Source organism: Lotus japonicus, chromosome 5 (genome assembly GCF_012489685.1).
Source record: "Lotus japonicus ecotype B-129 chromosome 5, LjGifu_v1.2".
In the NCBI taxonomy this organism is placed as follows: domain Eukaryota; kingdom Viridiplantae; phylum Streptophyta; class Magnoliopsida; order Fabales; family Fabaceae; genus Lotus; species Lotus japonicus.
In genome coordinates, this window is record NC_080045.1 from 9,616,531 (window position 1) to 9,636,537 (window position 20,007).

Below are 20,007 nucleotides of genomic sequence, written 5' to 3' on the forward strand. Positions count from 1 at the left end.
GCGTTGCAGGAGCGAGGGGAGGACGGATAGGGTTGATAGACTTGGTCGTTCTGGATTCTGATTCAGACGACGATCATGCTAGCACATAGTTTTGAGTGTTGGTATGAGCTCCTCGAGTTAGGATTAGTGTAGGAGTAGAGTTTTAGCTCTGACAGTCTTGCTTCATTTGTTACTTAGGGGACAGGGTAGATCCGCCTATAGCTTTTTGTGTGGTTTCCTTACGGGAATCACAGAGAGTTGGTTGGACTTAGGAGGTCTTATTTTCAGGCCATTGGGGTCAGCTGATTCTCAGTTTTGAGGGATGGTGTTGCGGGCACTTCACCCTTTTCATTTGGTTTGTATATATTGCCTACGGGCATTGCACTTTTCTTTCCGTCACTGGAGGTTACTCGTGACGAGGTTGTTACTTACAGCGGGGGCTGTTTATATATTGTATATTAGTTTTATTACTTTTCGCATTTGGGTTTTATTTAATTCAGTCTTGTCTTAGTTATTATCAAAAAAAAATATTCACGTTTTTCCGCATTAAGTTTACTTTTGGTTACTAAAGTGACGCCACCGAAATCGGGGTGTTACACTAAGCGCATTCTTCCCAATCCCGACAACTTTGCTAACCGAACCTTAACAACAAGAGTAAATAAGTTACTAACCAAGGTCGTACAAAAGCTAGAGAGAGGAATCAACACATTTGAAAATAGCCTTGCAAACTAAACCCTAAACTTGGTTCATTTAGATTCAAGTCCCTCAACTTCTTAATATTTTCCAAGTAACCCCAACAAAGAACACATGATTAAAATGAACCCAAACAAGTTGGAGACGAGAGACGCAGCGCGAACCTGTTGGAGCGAGACGACGGCGAGTGTTTGGCGTGGCGGCCACCGTCGACGGCGAGGGTGTTGTTGGTGTTCCAACCTCCGTTCTTTAGCAAATCACTCCCATGTCGGTAGCTGTAGAGGGCGAAGCTGTGTCTTTTCAAGCTTCTGAAGCTCGTAATGATGTTCGTAGAATTCTTGAATCATACTCCAAAGTAAGACCAATTTTTTCTCCAGTAAACTTTGTATTTTGCATTGCAATAAACTTTGTATTTTGAATTGCAATTTTTTGCTCATAATGATGTATAGTTTTATCATTTTGAATGCTAAATGATGCTTACAACTTTGATTGCTGATGATTAATGGTTTCAATAGTAAAAGAAAATATAATTTGCTTGTTAGCATAATGTTGACAGTATATTGGTTTTGTACTTGGTAGTTGGCTGAAGCTGGAGATTTTAATGACTCTGAAAACACCATCTTAGAGCTTGTCAAATTCCTTGATTCTTTATCGGATACTACTCTTTCGGAACCAGACGATGAACGTGCGGAGAACAATGCATATGGGGCTCTGTTCGAGATCCATCGATACATTTCTTCTCCTTCTCTTCATCAGGTGAGCTAACTTCTGGATTTCAGTCATTTTTCACACTAGGGTTTTTTACTGCTTCTGTAATATAGACTTAGAAAATTGAAATCAAATAACATAGAATCATGTCTATAGGTGGCATATATTTGTAATTTATACAGTCCACAACCTTGTATGGATCCTTAAATAGTACTATAGGAGATTAATAATTTCACACTATAATCATATTATTGTTTGGATCATGCCTTCTTTCAAGCTCACGGTATAATGCAAGTTCTTCTAAAGAGTTTGTGTGTGTAGAGAGTGACTAAGGTCTAAGAGTGACTTTTTTATTATTTGGTGATGTGGCAGGAAGTTGTTGATGCTCTTTCCTTTGAACTGCCAAAAGCTGTTTCTAAGTTCGGGAGCATTTCAAGTAGACTTTTGGACATGGCAATTAGCATCATCGATCAGTTAATAGTGAAGTGTGGTCCAAGGGATATGCTTTCAATTCTCTGTAATGTGAGTTTGTGTTGTTCTTTACCATTAAATGCATACTTCAATCCATCTAAGATTTATGTGACATCTCATTAGTCCCTGATTGATTAGAAATATTGAATTGGTCCTGCTGATAATTGAATTCCATCAGTTTCTTCCCTTTAGGATTGGTTTGATTTCGCTGTAAGAACCATTTTGATGGTAAATTTACAATGATGGACTGACTTTTTGTTTTTTTAAATGGACCACTAACCTGATAACACATATTTGAAGGACCAACATGGACATTTGCTGCTTTAAATAGATGCTGCTTGCAGTTTATATCTTTCAATATCTTCTTGCTTATTGCGTAGGTAGAGTTGAAGTAGGTTAGTGGAGTGTAATTTTGCCTTTAAAGTGTATTTACAAAAGAATTATTGAATGAATCTTAATGTAGAATCCAATTAATGTGTCAATAATGCTGAAGGCACTTGATAAGAAGGTACCCTAATAACCTCCATGTTTACAAATGTAACTACATCTTGTTTTGTGATGTATATCCTCGGCTTGAGATTAATTTCCTTCCACTTTTATGACAGCCCATCACATAATTCTGACACCTCCTATTCACCTGTATTTCTTGCTTCCTGTTTATTAAATTTTATTGTCTTATCTAACTCCGAAATATTCATTTCCTGACCTCTGGCCATAAATACCAAAAAATAAAATTTTCGCATAATCATATCATAGTTTCCTTGTGAAGAAATAAAGGACAGTGTCACCGTGACATTTAATTTTATTTACTTTTGGTTAATATCTTGATCCTATGCTTCTCTTAATTTAATTGAAACAGACATTAGGATACTCAAGTAAGATGACCAAGCCTGCCTGTTACATTGTCTCTCCTTTATCGGGGCTCTCAAAGGGTAATTTACAGTAAACTTTTCAATTACTGGATATAATATAAAACTGTAACCTCTGTTCGACTAAAACAAGTTGGCAGCAAGTAACTTGCTTATTCCCTTCTAGTGTAGGGATTTAAATGATTATGTTCTTTTCTTGTTTCTTTTAGCGCATGAAACTCATGTCTGGATACATATTAAAAACACGCTTTTGGTTGTCTTGAACTTGAATCTTGGTTGCTCTGGGCTTAGTGTAAAGAGAACCCATTCTATCTGGCCTCAACAATGCAGATTCAGTTTGATGTGCACTGTCAAGTAGCTACAAGTTTATGATTATATTATATTTATTTTGAGAAAATCAAATACAATATCAATTAAGTTTTACTTAGTTTTTTGAGATTTATTAAAAGTATTTATTATGTTTTCACCAACCTTACTGGCTAAGCAGATCCTAGGATCAGTTTCAAATAGATATTTCAAGAGGGACAGATCCAGGCTATTAAAGTTGGTTAACATGCCTGAATGAAGGAGTAAAAGCAGAGAAGCAATTTCTTACAAAATGTTGTGCTTTTGCTTTGGCATTTTAACCGCTCTTATGAAGACAAGTTTTTTGGGTTGAACTAGTGATCTGAATCTTGAGTTTAACAGGACTGATAGCAAACAAATCTGAGACATTATTTGTTTGGGTAAAGTGGCACCATATGGGTGAGAAAGAATTGTGTCACTATTCTTGGTGAAAAAAACTCTCTAGCTTTTTTATGATGTTGAAGTAGAAATTTGGATGTCTATGTGTGTGTTTGGTTTCAAATCTGGAGAGGCCAAACGTGGATCCAGAAATCCAAAAGCAACTATTTCTTGCTTCTGCAAACGTGGATCGGGGTCAAACGTGGATCTGCAGAAGTTTTCCAAACACACACATATGAGATGAGATAGCACTGATGAATTCTAAACGTTGTCCTTCCAATACAGTGAGGAATTAACAAATCATATTTTAAGATTCGACTTTTATATCAAATTAAAAAAAGTTCAATCACCCTAGTCTTGTTATCTGCCAGATTCTTTTGAGCTTTTTTTTTCTCTATAAGAATAAAGACCAATAGAGAATTTGTCTAACCACTTAAGCAACTGTAATACTAGTTTTAAGCTGAGCCTTTGTCTCTAATGCTGCCAATGATTTGAAGCTCCATGCTTGGAATTTTTCATTCATAACCATTTTGCCTTTTTCAGTCTTTATCTCCATTCAGAGGCGTCAGTTTGAGCAAGTTAAAGAAGCTGTTCCTATGATTCTTAATGTATTGAAGACTGTGTCTTTGGACTCAGATGAAGAAGAACTTGAGGATGTATTTGTCAAAGCTGTTGAGATTGCCAAATCTATACATGAAGTTTGCGATAAGTTGGTTTGTCAATTTTAAAACAACTTACCTTTTTCATTGTGAGGACAACTTAAATTACTGATTTATTTTCAATTTTTTTGCTGACATTTTTTCACCTATACAACAGGAGAGTGTTAAAAAGGAGAAGCTCCAAGAACTTCTTGGTTTGTATGTCCTGCAATGCATGGTAGATGCTTTGTGCTTTATTAAATTTTTATAATTATTCTTCTCTGTATTTGTTTCCCAACTACTTCAGAAAATTTCATTACTTATGGTTATACTACTTTAGTATTATTTAACATGTTACCATGCACTGTTCAGGCTCTTGTTTCAACCAGCATTAGCTATAAAGCTGCCATTTGTGATTCGTTGGTATTACAACTATCACAAATTTCATCATATTGTGGTTTATCATATCTCTTTCTTTTAACGACTTATGATGTCGAGACTGTGGCTAGCTCCGTTTTCGGAGGTATTACTCTTAGGTCGCTTTGTGTCTGGTCTGCTGTTAATTTATTTCAATGCGGAAGCCCTACTAACAGTATACGGCTTGTTCTCTTTCCCTCAATTACACAGATGATAAAGATGACTGTATGGGTTGTTTATCTTATGTCAGACAAGGTGCTGCCCTTTCAGGTTTGTGTTAGGACAATTATTATAACTGAATCCTTGACTTTTCTTTTTTGTATTTCCTTTTCACTAGCCCATCAAATTCCTCATTTTTCAGTAATTTGGGGGCATGTCTCAGAGGGGGTTGCTCATGCTGCTAAAGAAGATTTGATTGTCATCAAGGATGAACTTTGTAATAACCAGATGAAAAGGTGGCAAGCAATAGGAACATTAAAGCATGTTCTTTTCTTTGTAAATCTTCCATGGGAGTTAAAGAAACATACGATCGACTTCTTGCTTAGCATCACAGATGGAAGTATCTCTAGAAAGTGCAATAATGAACATTCTGAGTTGTTATCTTATATGCCCAATGTTTTCTCAGCTTTGCAGGTTGTTGTTTTCTGCAATTTCTAACTTCAGTTTGTTTTTATTGGTCAATCGTGAACTTTTTCAATGAAGGAGGGAAATTTTGATACATTCTTCTGTTATGGTTACCTTAACCTTTCAGGCTGTTAAAATGGTTATCATGCATGCCCCAGACCCAGAAGTCAGAAAAAAATCCTTTGCTGTGCTAAAAGGAGTGAGTTTCTAACACTAGACAATGTATTTTTATGTTGAAGATTTTTTTTATAGCTTGTATGCAATATGAAATGTGCATTTTGTGAAATGGAGATATATGATGTTGGTTGAATTGAATCCCTTTAATGTCTTGTATTTTTCTTGAGATTTTTATGGTACTGTTCTTGTGTTACCCAAAGGTACTTGCAGATATACCAATTTCTCAAAGGTTTGACATTTTGAAAGCGTTGATTGCAAATACTGACTCTTCCTCCATGGTAATCCTCTGAATTACAGCTTGTTTAGCTTCGTTCTTTATTTAACTAACTGAAAAAGTAAAATCATCTAATGATGGTGTTACGTTTGTATAGATTGCCATCCTCATTGATCTTGTCCGGAGGGAAATGCACACGGAAATCTGCAGTAGGACATCAGCTGTAAAAAATGTCGCACCGATAAATAATAAAGTACATCCTGACATATCATTTTGGAATCCAAGTGTCCTTGAGTTGGTGGAGTTGGTACTAAGACCTTCACAGGGAGGACCTCCTCCCCTCCCTGAGCAGAGTGATGCGGTATTTTTGCTGTTTCATGTGCTTTTGTAATTTACAAAATCCTGGTATCTTGAGTGTATCTATTGGAAGAAGCATTCTGCATTTTTCTCATCTGGTTTTTGGGTTATGCTCTGACTGAATTATTACCTACAGGTGTTGTCTGCTCTCAACCTATACAGATTTGTATTGATGACAGAATCTTCAGGTATGTAAAATCAATGAAATCTCAAATAAAGCAATAAAAAGTGCCATGAAACAAATATTTCAAAAACTTAAAGCTGTTGGGTGAAGACACATGAGTGATTTTAGATTATATTTAAAACATGCTGATAGGTTGAGTCTTAAAGATAGACATAAGGTGTATGTTAGGCACCAGAATAAGTAAAATGGCCAACTAATTGTTAGTTAGTACTTTTTGTTTTTGTTGTTAGTTAGGATTTAGGAATACTCTTTTAGTATAAATAAAATTAGAGGTGTGCTGCTGAAGTTAGTTTTTGGGAAGTTAGTAGTTGGAGGCACTGATTCATCAAGAATCAGTTACATCTTTCACATAAACTTAATCTCTCTTTCAATAGATAATACATCTCTCAATTCAGAATCACATTGATTCTGGGCAATTCTTTTCTTCTGAATCAGTGTTCTTCTTTCTCTCTTGCATTACCAGTTCTAACACATGCCCTCTCACTCGAGCTTATTGGGTTTGAAGCATGGACAATATACAACCTCACCTAGCTTATGCTGAAATTCAAACTTTTTATTAGAATAATGGGTAACAAGGATTGAACTCTAGACCACTTATTCATAGAGGTTATGATACTATGCCATGAATCAAATATCCCAAAGCTTAAGCTATTGGGTGAAGAAGACACATGAATGATTTTATATTATATTTATAACAAAAAGAATTGGGAAAAATTACATAATAGGACTTCTTATATTAAATTTCAAGGATTTGGAAGATGAAAAACAAGCTTTTGTGTTAATGATCCACTTGAATGACTAGCTGTGTTCCTGAACAGAAACATGTTTACCTAGAATTTTCTTTTGTGAGTGGCCCTGAAAAGTTTGAACTAGTTACATCTTTGTAGTGGTTTAATAATTGGTAGTTGCTAAACATAATCTAAATTAAAGTCTATTTATGAAGGTTTTGCAATTGCTTTTATAACAGGAAAGACAAACTGCACTGGTGTCCTGTCAAGGAACACTTTGTTGAAGGCCTTCAATGAATGGTTGCTTCCTTTGCGGACCTTAGTGACAGGTATATTGGCAGAGAACAAGAATGATTATGATCAGCTTGCAGTTGACACTTTATGCACAATAAACCCACTTGAGTTGGTGTTGTACCGGTGCATTGAGCTTGTAGAAGATAAGATAAAGGAAGCCACATAGGCTATCCCACTAGCCAAAACATTTTTGATAGTATATTTTTAGGGTAGAATTGCCAGCAACATATATGTACCACATTTTCAAAACATGATTGTTAGATGAAGTTCATGTTAGTGGTGAGACTTATTTCATAATTGGTGTGCTTTAAATTAATTTTACCAAAAATAGAAAAGGGGACACCCAGGATTTGTCAAATATATTGTGTGTGTTCTTAGTAACACCCTGGATTTTCACTGGCTTGGAACACATGCACATCATGTGTGTTCCAAGGAGACAACTGGGATATGGTTCATACTAGGGTAAGGTGGGAGAGGATAGGAGAGTGGAATGAGAGGTATGGTAGGGGTAGAAAAGGGGAAGAGACGTAGGGCCCATGGAGAGAGGGAGTGGGAGTGGGAGAAGGCTTGGGTACGTGGGAGAGAGTAGAGTAGGCAGGGAGCAAATAGGGGGAGGGGTTGGGAGTATGAGGGTCAAGAAGCGGAGTGGGGGGCTCAGTAGGAGGGGAGGAGAAGGGGTAAGGGAGGATGAGGATGAGAGATACTAGGATGGAGAAGGATAAAGGTTTTAGGAATAGGGTAGGGAGAGTATGGTAGGTTCTTGGGAGAGTCGAGAGGAGACCTGGGTATGAAGGAGGGTAGAAGGTGCAGGGAGTAATGGTAGAGATAGGGGAGGTAGGGGTAGGGTAGTGTTGGGTAGGGGGATATGAGAAGTAGAGGTATGCAGTGGATAGGGGAGACATGGTGAGGAGGGGTAAATGATATAGGGTGGGGAAGGATAAAGGAGGTAGGGATGGGAAAGATAAGAGATACGGATAGGGATATGGTAGTGAAGGGATAGGGAGGGGAAGAGGTAGGTAGGAAGGGTGAAGGGTGAGTGAGGATAAGGGAGTTAGGGCTAGGGTTAAGGGATATGGTAAATACTTCACTTTTGTATCGTCGGCTGCCGACTCTAGTGTTACAAATTTAGTATTTTAGTCATATGATCGCTGCAAATTTTAGACGCTAAATACTCTTTATTGAGAAAGACCAATGTTACAATAATTTTTTTATGACCATTCAATATATAATAATATTTTATAATTATTATATATATATTCGACAAATTTAGAACATCTATTTGCAACTAAATTAAATTTTAAAGACAATTATTTTTCTAAAAAAAAAATGTCAATTTATTTACTAATACAACAAGCTTTAGTGTGTTCACACACTATAACAAGAAGAAAATAATTCAAAGAAATTTCCAATAACAAATTATCATATTAAGTCTAAGCATTTGTGCCTAAATAATTGATGCTGAATGCTCGTTACATAGCAATAACTAATACAGCTGAAATCATCATGACTCCAAAAGAAACTTGCATCAACTTGGTTGCTGAGTTTTGACTTGAATTCGTAGAACCACGTGAATCTGAAATAACACAAACATATATTTTGTTACAAAAATGCATAAACATATCTTTTTATCTTCCCATTATAGATAAAATAAGACATAAAATGAAAGATTGAAAGAAATCAGTCTACCAAAATTACAAAGTATTAGTGAAGGTATTTTTTTATTCTAATGATTATGTATTGCTACTTTTGTTTTACTTATACTTAGCTTGAAGTTGCACGTCATAAATTTTTGTCTTTTAACGTCTTAAAAATGTCATTAAATTAAAGAAATCCCAAATTAAATTCATATACAAATTGGATTTTATTTAAATGTAATGAATTGGACTTATTTAAATGCATGGATAGTGTAAAGAGTTGTACGCATGCATCTAATAATCCAATCTCATTTCTTCATTTTCCATTTTAAATATTTAAAAATTAAAAATAATTATGGCATGACATATTAATGTATTCTAATAAAATGATCGTATAAAATGTTTTATATTATCAGTGCACAATAATTAATTAAACTCGTACAAATGAACTTAAGGAAAACATACTTGTTAGGCAGGACAATGGATTAACACGCTGGCCACATCTCCCGGGCAATGCCTGAGCCTCATTAACATTAATTCCAGCTTGCTCAGCTTTCCTTGTGCCTCTGTTACTCACCAAGCTACATAAGCATTTTTGGTCTGATTCAATCACAGATTTCAGTGGATCACAACAGCTATCAGGTGGGTCTTTGGTCCCATTTAGGTAGTTTAGGCAAGGTGCAAGCTTGTTTATGCAAGAGCTATCTTGAGCACTTGCTCTAGAGACCCATGTCACCAGCACAAGGAATGCAATGCACCAAAGTGAGAACCTCAACTTAGTAATTCCCATCTTCCTTACTTATACTAATTGCTATAGTCTTTATGTTCCTTAGTGACATTGTGCACATGTTGTATGTAGCATGTATTTATAGGAGAGAAGACTAGCAATTAACTAGAGAGAGGAGAAATAAGTGATGTCAAAAATGCTATAGTTGGTAATCAAACTTGTATCAAATTCTAGTTGACCGTTAAGCTACTTTCATTTCCAAAACTCACAGTTTCAAATGGAAAAAAGCAGGTCAGCGCTCCCTTGACTTCCATTTTTGCTTTAAAGCAAAACTGGCTCTGTTTTTTCTTCTTAATTTCTTTTATTTTAATAAATATGAAGGATTCTAGATATTGCTCATGTATCTACTCAACCGTGTGAACCTCTATTATGAATTTACTTTTGTAGCAATTTGTAACCCCTAGAAAATATTGACATTTAAAAACTGCCACAGGTATTATGTATCCAATAGTAGTATGCATTGTGTAATAGTTGTGTATAGGACTAAAAAATGCTGGTTCTCCTCGTGGAGAACGCCTTTGAGCAGGAAGTGCCATTGACTTCTTTCTCTTATAATTATGTTTTGCTTCATGTCCTCACTCTCATAATTTGCTTCATATGAAAATATTAATATAATTAAACAGAAGCATAAGATTCTATAGTTTCACTCACATGGTGTTTTAAAACACAAACCATTACTCCATTTCTGAGTGTGAAATTGTAAATAATCGTTGCTATGAAAAATTGCTGTTTCACCTCGTGGAGAATGCCTTTGAGCAGGAAGTGCCAAACTGTCAATGATTTCTTTCTTTTTTGTTTTGCTGCATTTCCTCTCGCTCAGAATTTGTGCAATTGGAGAGTGTTGACAAGTATATATTTGTGGTGAAGCATAATTTCACAACTGTGTAGTTTCATAGGAAAATCAAAATAAATAGAATAAACAGAAGCAAAGATTCTAGTTTCACTCATGATGATTTAAAACCAAAATCAAACCATGTAAATAGGAGTTACTTAGTAGTATCTCAGCTGCACAATATAATCAATATACCAAATTTTGAGTCCAAGAATAAGATCCACAGTCATATGGAATTTGATTGAACATTATTATTTCCAACTTATTTAGTTTATTCATTTGTCCTGCTAAATAAACCACTTCAATCTTCACTATCCAACTCAAAGCCTGAAATGTAGAAGTTTAGAGATCCCATCAAGGCCTTTTGCATCGAAGTGGGCCATATAATCAAAGAATTTTCGGTTGTAGAGTATCCCATGGATCATGACCACTGAGATGTCAGGTATGGACAAGGAGGCATGCCCCAAGGGGGAGGAACCCAACCCTAGGGAGTCCAGGATGCATGCGGAGGTGGTTGTCATGGCTGAAAGGGAGCTGCAGCAGAGGAACCAGAGGAGCCCGAAGAACCAGTAGAACAGGAGCCATTGCGCTGGTCACGACCACCAAAGCGACCCTGATTGCTGCGATTGCGTCCGGACCCAGAACGATTGTTTGAGCGTCCTTGAGTGCTGCGAGTGGTGGAGCGCAGTTGAGATGGGTCGTCAGAGTCTCGTGGAGTTGAAGCATATGAGGTGTGTAGAGCAATCTGAGAGGCAGTGGCCTGCATCTAGGCGAGACCAAATTCCTCAAGAATCAGCATGGAGCGGGCCTTGTGGTAAGTTGGCAAAGGCTCGCTCTGACGGATCAGGGTAGCAACACCATGGAAAGCTTAGAGAGACAAAATACCATTTGTAAGACCAGACGATGATTGCTTACATGAGCACCATATCAGAAAGATGTTTCAGACGCTGGAATTAGACTGAAACATTAGGAAAATCATTCAAGCGAGTGGAGGAAAAATCCTGCTTGAGAGCGACAACACAGAAGTTCTGATTGTCCTAAAAAAAATAGCAGCAAGACAGTTCCAAGTAGCCATAGCATTAGAGCCTTTCTCCATAACATTAGCTAGAAGATCAAAGGAGATGGTTGAATAGATCCACTATTTGACAGTAGAGTCAAGAGTGACCCACTGTTCATATGTAGCATCTGTGGGAGCAGGAGGCTCCTTTCCATCCTGAGGGATGATATGGTGGAGTACGCGGGTGGAGCGAGCATGAGTTTCAAATAACTCAGCCGACATACCATAATGATCCTTCTTCATCTCGAGTTTGAAGGGGATACTGTTTTTGACATTAGTGTCAGCAAGTGCCAGATGAAACTCAGGTTTATCCGAAGAGGAGGATCCACCATTGGCGGAAGGCACCACTGTGGACGTCAGAGAGTCGTGATCGGAGCCTGAATCTGCCATAAGAAAAACCATGAAGAAGAAAAATTAAAGAAAAGGTTTTATTTTTTGTGTTCTTGTGTTTTGTTTGTGTTTGTGTTTTTTTTTTTTTTTGGGTTCTGGCTGGGTTGAACCGGAGGGGATCCGTGGTATGGTTGCACATGTCGGACCGGGTTTGGACCAGTCTGGGCGAACCAAGAAAGGTTGGCTTTGGCTGCAGCGGGTCGCTGGGTAGGATCCGGGCGCTGTTGTAGATGCTGGATGCCGGTGAGGAAGAGGGCGTTTGGGACGCCGAAGTCACGCTGGCGGAGGGCGACTCGGAGGAGGGAAGGATCTGGCGGCGCGAGGGGCGGCGATGGCGCGGATAAGAAGCAGACTTGATGGTTGCAGGCTGTGTGCAAGAGAGAGACGTAGGGAGGCGCGCAAGAGACCGGCGGCGCTGTAGAGAAGGAGCGCGGTTGGCAGCGCGGTGTGCAACAACCGTAGATGAGCAATAAGCGGCGGTGACACAAATATGAGTAGGTGCGGTGGCGGGCTGATGCGGATGGGAAGAAAATGGAAAAAAAGGAAAGAAAATAAAAAATAAAAAGTTCAGAGGATCTGAACTAACTCTTGATACCATGAAGGAATTGTATTACGTACCTTTCATTGATAAACAACTAAGTACATATAAAAAAAGATCCTAGGGTAATAGTTAACTAGGGAATAAATCTAAACAAGATTACATGCGTAATTACATCATAATAAGTAAATAATAACTATTTTAATATTCTATTCTAATATTATATTCTAACAAATACAAGCTTCTAGACCCTGCAAAAATACATGAGTTACAGCACATCAAAACACAAAATTGGTTTAAAGAACCATTTAGAAATGGCATGAAGAAAGTCTTTATTCTTTTCTTCCAGTCAAGACCAAGCCTTGAAGCGTGCCTGCTCAAATACCTTTCTTGAATCCATCTCCACTCCCTTGGAAACTATCCCATTCCGCGGTATCCAAATCTGCATACTACTGCCACCCAAATCACAAATAGCCCATTCTTAACATTCCCAGCTTTGTTCCCAAAAAATTGTCTCAAGTGTTCAAACGCCTCTTCCGGATACACATGGTACCAACCCATCCAATTTGAAACATTTGCCCAGATTTTTCACGCAAAAGAGCATGCAAAAAATAAATGATTAGTTGATTCCAAAGCCACCGAACAAAAGGGCAAATTGCATCAGGAAGTTCTATATTTCGCCTTATCAGATTGACCTTTGATTGAAACTAGCAACACCTTCCAACCCAAACATATAGCATTTGAGGGAGCTAAAGTAGCCCACAACCCTCTGAAAACCCAATCTTCCTCTGAATAGTCAAAATCCAAGAGAACCTCATAAGCAGATTTAACTTAATACTCCCCATTACCTTCCTTTTGTGAGAGATGTTTCCAAAATATATAAAATTGGAAATATGCATTCTATTATGAGTTATAATATTAGTGTTCAAAGTTATAGCAACATGTTGATTGTGGTATAGTGGATTTGTCACTAACCATGCACTTGCGTGTCCTTTGTTCAATTCCTCCTGGTGACATTTTATGGACATTAATATTATATAACGGTTTTCAAAGAGATATGTCTCTTCACCAAGGGATGTTAGTATCTCTATATAAAGAGATATTTGGGCAGAAAACTTGGACATAACATATGCACGAAATTGGTCTTCATTTTGACCAATTTCTCTTCCATTTACTTCATACTAAATCATCCTCCACTTCATTAATGCATGAGTGAAGTGCGGGAATCATACTTCTGTAAACTATTATCAAAGATACGTTTGGTGTGTTAGTGAAAACCACATCAAGGAATTCAAAGTATCCTGAAGGGAATTCGCCGGTTTTCTCATTTGCATCCAATACATATTAATTGTGATACAGCGGAAGTCGTACTGGGATTGCAAGCGCAAATCCTAAGGAAAAGGTTTCTGGAATCCACCAGAAAGGAAATTAGCAAGCGCTAAAACCCTAGAAAATACACTGGAATCCACCAGAGAAGAAGAGAAAACTCTTAGATTTTATTATCAATCAAAACTCAAATAGGCTATGCCTTACAAGTGCTTAAATAAGAAAAGAAAATATCCTAATAGTAAAATAAATAATATCCTAAAAGATCCTAATTGAAAATAAAAGATCCTAATTGAAAATAAATAAGTTCCTAACAAAAAAATAATTAAGATCCTAAAAGATCTTAATTACAAATAAGTAAAATTACTAAAATACTAAAATTATCTTAAAAAGCTCCTACATCAGTCTCCTCTTCTTGTAAAGAACTCGACCTCGAGTTCACATCACGATAAAGGACTTCAGTTGCCTCAAAATACCAGGATCAAAAGGCTTCCAAATTAAACCAAGGAGAGTGAGTGTTGAATATCTAATAAAAGCACATGGAAAAGAGTGTGGAGACTCCTGTTTTGAAACACTAGCATCCATCTTGTTGATGCCAGGATCAAATTGTTTTCGCCAAACACCATGAAATTGATGGAGTGTGATTTCTGGATGAACTAGCCGTGATTGAAACAACTTCCAGTGGCATGGAATAAATTGTCGGAATTGCGAGTTAGACAAGTTGGATTGCAGTTCCTTTTTCTCAGGCATATTACCAAACAAATGGGGTGCAAACTTGGGAACAAGGACATATCGAACCTGAGGCACAACCATAAGTGTTAGATTGTAAGGTGTGAACACTGCTTCGATGCCCAAATTGACAGAGGTGTCTGGCTCAGATATAACATGGGGTACAACCTCTAAGATGTCATCAGATCTAGATAAAAGAGAACAGTGTGTTGGTGTTGGTGCGCTCTCGCTGCACAAATCATCCATCAACGTTTTTGCCTCATCTTCCAGGCCAACAACAGAGGATGGCGCAAATGAAATTTGAGAATCAGATTCCGAAGAAGTTGCGTACATAGGTCTTGTAGAGGGACATGAATTTGAAGTAGGTTTTGGTAGGGGTTGTGGTAAGGAAATTGGATCTGCAGTCGGTGATATGTTGGGGTAAGGATTGATAAGGTTTGGAGTAGCAGGTTGGGGGTGTGGAGTTTCGGTGGTTTTAGAGGTTGAGTACTGAACTTGGTAATAAGGATGAGATACGGATGGTGAATGCAAAGATTGGGAAGGTAAAGATATAGTGAAACGATTGTTGTTGTTGTCGCGCGGAAACCTATGTGGTTTCCCTCTCCTGTCTCGTCCCCGGTTACCGTTGTTGGTATTGTTGATCTGCGCCGTTAAAGCCGCCGTGAACGTCGCCATATGTTGTATCATCTGTTGTGTCATATGTTGCGTAATAGCAGTTAGGGCCGCGGTAAGAGCCACGGTAACATCCTTCAGGTCTGCTTTGGTCATTGGTTGATCTTCCATGGTTGATCAAGCAAAGAAAAGAGACAGGAGAAAGCCTGCTCTGATGCCACTTGATACAGCGGAAGTCGTACTAGGATTGCAAGCGCAAATCCTAAGGAAAAGGTTTCTGGAATCCACCAGAAAGGAAATTAGCAAGCGCTAAAACCCTAGAAAATACACTGGAATCCACCAGAGAAGAAGAGAAAACTCTTAAATTTTATTATCAATCAAAACTCAAATAGGCTATGCCTTACAAGTGCTTAAATAAGAAAAGAAAATATCCTAATAGTAAAATAAATAATATCCTAAAAGATCCTAATTGAAAATAAAAGATCCTAATTGAAAATAAATAAGTTCCTAACAAAAAAATAATTAAGATCCTAAAAGATCTTAATTACAAATAAGTAAAATTACTAAAATACTAAAATTATCTTAAAAAGCTCCTACATCTACCACTTGATACAGCGGAAGTCGTACTAGGATTGCAAGCGCAAATCCTAAGGAAAAGATTTCTGGAATCCACCAGAAAGGAAATTAGCAAGCGCTAAAACCCTAGAAAATACACTGGAATCCACCAGAGAAGAAGAGAAAACTCTTAAATTTTATTATCAATCAAAACTCAAATAGGCTATGCCTTACAAGTGCTTAAATAAGAAAAGAAAATATCCTAATAGTAAAATAAATAATATCCTAAAAGATCCTAATTGAAAATAAAAGATCCTAATTGAAAATAAATAAGTTCCTAACAAAAAAATAATTAAGATCCTAAAAGATCTTAATTACAAATAAGTAAAATTACTAAAATACTAAAATTATCTTAAAAAGCTCCTACATCAAATTGGTGGGGGCGAATTGAACCTAAAGGTTAGTGCTTATGCACGCTTTGAATCTTCAAGTGCTTCCGTCATCAAGATCTTCATCAATCCAAGAGTTGCAGCATCTTCCCCACAGATTATTTCCCAACAATCTTTAGGTCCAATTGTTCTAAATCAAGAGCTGCATCACTCAAAGTTATGGGGTCTAATTTTGTGAAATTGGACAAGTTTGATGGAAGCAATTTCAACCGATGGGAGAAGAAGATGAAATTCCTTCTTACAAGCCTGAAAGTGGTGTATGTTATGAACACCGCAAGATCATTAGAGAATGAAAATGAAACCATGGCTAAAACAAGAGGAAGATCAAATGGGATCAATTACACTTATGAACAGAGGTCAGTACCCCACAACCATTCGTATTGTGTGAAGACTATGAATTCTTAAGATCTGATATATCTTTTACATGCTTTAATATGATTAAGTTTATATGTGGTAGCAAAGCATGAGTTAGAGAACTTGTAGTTTTTCTTTAATGGTGATTTGATCCATGAAAAATGTCTTAAAATTATTCTTCACGGTCTTGATAACTTAACTATTAATTTTCCGCTGCATGAATATGATGGTTAAAATGAATGATTGAGATTATGTGATTGCTCCAATCTAGAATCATTGATGTATATGTTTGAATGTGTTTTTCTTTAAGCATGAATGAATGATGTATGAAATTATAGTTAAATGTTTGTATCATAAGAATGCATTGCTACTTATGATTTGATTTTCGTTGCATGATATATAGTTATGATTATTGACATTAACATATGCAAATTACAACTGAATTCGAGTAAGAACTAAGGCATCATGGTTTGCATTGATTGACTATTTGTTGCTTGAATGTTTCCGATTGGATTTTGTGAGAAACCGATGTTTGGTTCAAACTCTATAGATATTTGTTTTGTGATGACAATTGTCTAAATCATGTGTGGCTTAGTGGTTTCCGCTATCTGTTGTATTGTGCCAGTGCAACGGTTCGATCCTGGCTGTGGCTGGGCACCCTTTTTGGTTATTATTCTTCTGAAATGAAAAATTTAAAATTTAAAGGGTGTCATGGGGTTCGAACTCAGGTCCTGTCTGTTAAGGAGAGTAATAACAGACCACTTAAACTGATGCTTGGTTATGCAATATTTTGATAATGAAAATATATATTATTTATATATTCTGAAACATCTCCAAATTTTCCTATATATTATTATATTATGGTGAAAGGAAAATAAATATTTTACATATTGTGCTATGTGAAATTATTTGGAAACTAGTAGATGTTCCACCATGGTCCTAACCAATAGGTTGTAAATGGATCTTTAAAAGGAAAATGAAAAATTGATGGTACCATTGATAAAATTTAAGGTTAGACTTGTTGTCAAAGGACTTACACAAAAGTAAGGTATTGATTACTTTGATACTTATGCACCTGTTGCAAGAATTGCAACAATTAGAGAGTTGTTGGCACTAACTTCTATTTATAAGTTGGATGAAGAAGTGTATATGAAACAACTTGAAGGGTTTGTTGTCAAAGGCCAAGAACATAAAGTGTGTAAATTGACTAAGTCGTTATATGGGTTAAAACAAGCACCCAAACAATGGCACCAAAAGTTTGATCAAGTTGTACTTGCTAATGGATATAAAATAAATGAATCTGACAAATGTGTTTATAGTAAATTCCATAATGGAAATGTGTTATGATTTGTTTATATGTGGATGATATGTTAATCTTTGACACTGATTTAAATGAGGTTGAAAAGACTAAATCTTTCATGTCCAATAATTTTGATATGAAAGATCTAGGTAAAGCAGATGTGATTCTAGGAATTAAAATCATAAGAAATGGTGAGAGTATTGGTTTATCCCAATCTCACTATATTGAAAAAGTGCTTAAGAAATTTGATTATTTTGATTGCAAATAAGTTTCTACCCCTTTTGATCAAAATACCAATTTACAACCATATAAGGGATGTCATGTGGCACAACTTGAATATTCAAAGGCAATCAGATGTTTAATGTATGTCATGACCTGTACTAGACCTGATATAGCATATGTTGTCGGTAGGTTAAGTCGGTATACATGTAATCCAAGTAAAGACAATTGGCATGCTGCTAATAGAGTATTGAAATACTTGAAAGGGAAAATTAATTATAGTTTGTCCTATAATGGTTATCCTTCAGTTTTGGAAGGATATACAGATGTCAGTTGGGTAACTTATGTAGAAGATCATGCTTCCACTAGTGGATGGATCTTCAACCTTAGTGGATGTGGAGTTTCTTGGGGTTAAAAGAAACAAACTTGCATTGCCGACTCCACCATGACTACAGAGTTTATTGCTCTTGCTGCATGTAGTAAAGAGACTGTATGACTAAGAAATTTATTGTATGAGATAATTATTTGGCCAAAACTAATGAGACAAGTATCCATACATTGAGATAGTCAGTGCACACTATCAAAAGCATACAGTCAAGTATATAATGGAAAATCCAGACATATTGGTTTAAGACATAGCTATGTGAAGGATTTAATTACAAATGAAGTAATCTCCATAGTGTTCGTAAGAACTGAGAAAGAATCTTGCAGATCCTTTGACGAAAGGTCTGACAAAGGAAATGATGCTGAAGACATCATTGGGGATGAGTCTCAATATCGAATTGATCACCAATAGTGGAAACTCAACTCACACTTAAGTAAAATTAAGTCTTGAGTTCAATGGTGAAAGTACACTATAAGAGTGATTGCAAGTACTTAATTATCGATACATCCCAAAGAGTAGAAGTACTTGGACCATAAGAATAAAGTGGTAGGATGAAGGTTTCTTCTTAATGGACATATAACATATATTTGTTGGAATGCATAATTATGGGTGCATTTCTGATATAGTCTACCTATATGAGAATGAAGTGGAGCCGCTTCATAGATTTAAAGGGCTTGACTCTTAAATTCTCATGAAAAGGATATGTGACACAAGGCCTTATTGAATGTGTCAAATTTAAATTCTTTTGATAATACCGAGATTTCATGTGTAAGTTATGCACACTTGTTCCATTGAATAGTTGGTTCAAAGCTTGCCTACCAATTTCTATTCGGGATGAGTGGAACTCATTTCTTACTAAGTAATGGTTCAAATCGTAAGATACCATTATCTGAAACCATGATATTTCCGGAAATATAGATTTAGCTATATTTTGTAAATGGTGGGGGATTGTGAGAGATATTTCCAAAATATATAAAATTGGAAATATGCATTCTATTATGAGTTATAATATTAGTGTTCAAAGGTATAACAACATGTTGATTGTGGTATAGTGGATTTGTCACTAACCATGCACTTGCGTGTACTTTGTTCGATTCCTCTTGGTGGCACTTTTTGGTTGTTTATTAATTTGAAACTCAAATTTTTAGCAAAAAGTCACACCTCTTGGATTCGAACTCACGACCTCCAGCATGAGGGGAAGGGACGCGTCAGCCAGTTGGGCTACCACAACAGTTGTGACATTTTATGGACATTAATATGATATAACGGTTTTCTGGAAGTTGTTCCTCAAAGAGATATGTCTCTTCACCAAGGGATGTTAGTATCTCTATATAAAGAGATATTTGGGCAGAAAACTTGGACATAACATATGCACGAAATTGGTCTTCATTTTGGCCAATTTCACTTCCATTTACTTCATACTAAATCATCCTCCACTTCATTAATGCATGAGTGAAGGGTGAGAATCATACTTCTGTAAACTATTATCAAAGATACGCTTGGTGTGTTAGTGAAAACCACATCAAGGAATTCAAAGTATCCTGTATTGGAAATATAGTTAAATTAGAGGACTAATAGTTAATTATGTAGAATATAGTCAGTTAGTTAGTTGGAGGTTGTTAGAGTTAGTTAGAGGCTGTTAGAGTTAGTTGGAGGTTGTTAGCAGTTCTGTTATTTTTTCTTTCTCTTGTAGCTATGTGTATATAAGTAGAATCACTTCTGAATTCAATAACAATGAGAAATTCAGCCAAATACACTTCTCTC

General features: G+C 36.5%; 3 protein-coding genes across 3 annotated transcripts; 1 reads left to right on the forward strand and 2 right to left on the reverse strand.

Moving 5' to 3' along the window:
• Positions 1-809: 809 nt before the first annotated feature.
• Positions 810-7,373, forward strand: LOC130718942 (aberrant root formation protein 4). The gene is made up of 14 exons (XM_057569597.1): positions 810-1,027; positions 1,252-1,428; positions 1,753-1,902; positions 2,711-2,783; positions 3,987-4,156; positions 4,260-4,319; positions 4,454-4,604; positions 4,709-4,768; positions 4,860-5,131; positions 5,250-5,321; positions 5,500-5,577; positions 5,671-5,874; positions 6,007-6,058; positions 7,022-7,373. Exons 1-14 carry the CDS (start codon positions 938-940, stop codon positions 7,240-7,242), a joined length of 1,830 nt encoding a protein of 609 aa, XP_057425580.1. The 5' UTR covers positions 810-937; the 3' UTR covers positions 7,243-7,373.
• Positions 7,374-8,470: 1,097 nt separating this feature from the next.
• On the reverse strand, positions 8,471-9,533 carry LOC130718943 (non-specific lipid transfer protein GPI-anchored 30). The gene is made up of 2 exons (XM_057569598.1): positions 9,176-9,533; positions 8,471-8,649 (listed from the first exon to the last, which is right to left on the reverse strand). Exons 1-2 carry the CDS (start codon positions 9,498-9,500, stop codon positions 8,546-8,548), a joined length of 429 nt encoding a protein of 142 aa, XP_057425581.1. The 5' UTR covers positions 9,501-9,533; the 3' UTR covers positions 8,471-8,545.
• A 4,321-nt stretch (positions 9,534-13,854) lies between these two features.
• LOC130718838 (uncharacterized) lies at positions 13,855-15,495 on the reverse strand. The gene has a single exon (XM_057569466.1). The coding sequence runs from the start codon at positions 15,150-15,152 to the stop codon at positions 14,079-14,081; it is 1,074 nt and encodes a 357-aa protein (XP_057425449.1). The 5' UTR covers positions 15,153-15,495; the 3' UTR covers positions 13,855-14,078.
• Between the last annotated feature and the right edge of the window lie 4,512 nt (positions 15,496-20,007).

Coding starts and splice junctions, on each gene's coding strand:
- LOC130718838 (XM_057569466.1), bottom strand. CDS start 15,152: ATGGAAGATCAACCAATGACCAAAGCAGACCTGAAGGATGTTACCGTG.
- LOC130718942 (XM_057569597.1), top strand. CDS start 938: ATGTCGGTAGCTGTAGAGGGCGAAGCTGTGTCTTTTCAAGCTTCTGAA. Junction 4,769..4,859: donor ACAAGGTGCTGCCCTTTCAG/GTTTGTGTTAGG, acceptor CTCATTTTTCAG/TAATTTGGGGGCATGTCTCA. Junction 5,132..5,249: donor ATGTTTTCTCAGCTTTGCAG/GTTGTTGTTTTC, acceptor TTAACCTTTCAG/GCTGTTAAAATGGTTATCAT.
- LOC130718943 (XM_057569598.1), bottom strand. CDS start 9,500: ATGGGAATTACTAAGTTGAGGTTCTCACTTTGGTGCATTGCATTCCTT. Junction 8,650..9,175: donor TCCATTGTCCTGCCTAACAA/GTATGTTTTCCT, acceptor GTGTTATTTCAG/ATTCACGTGGTTCTACGAAT.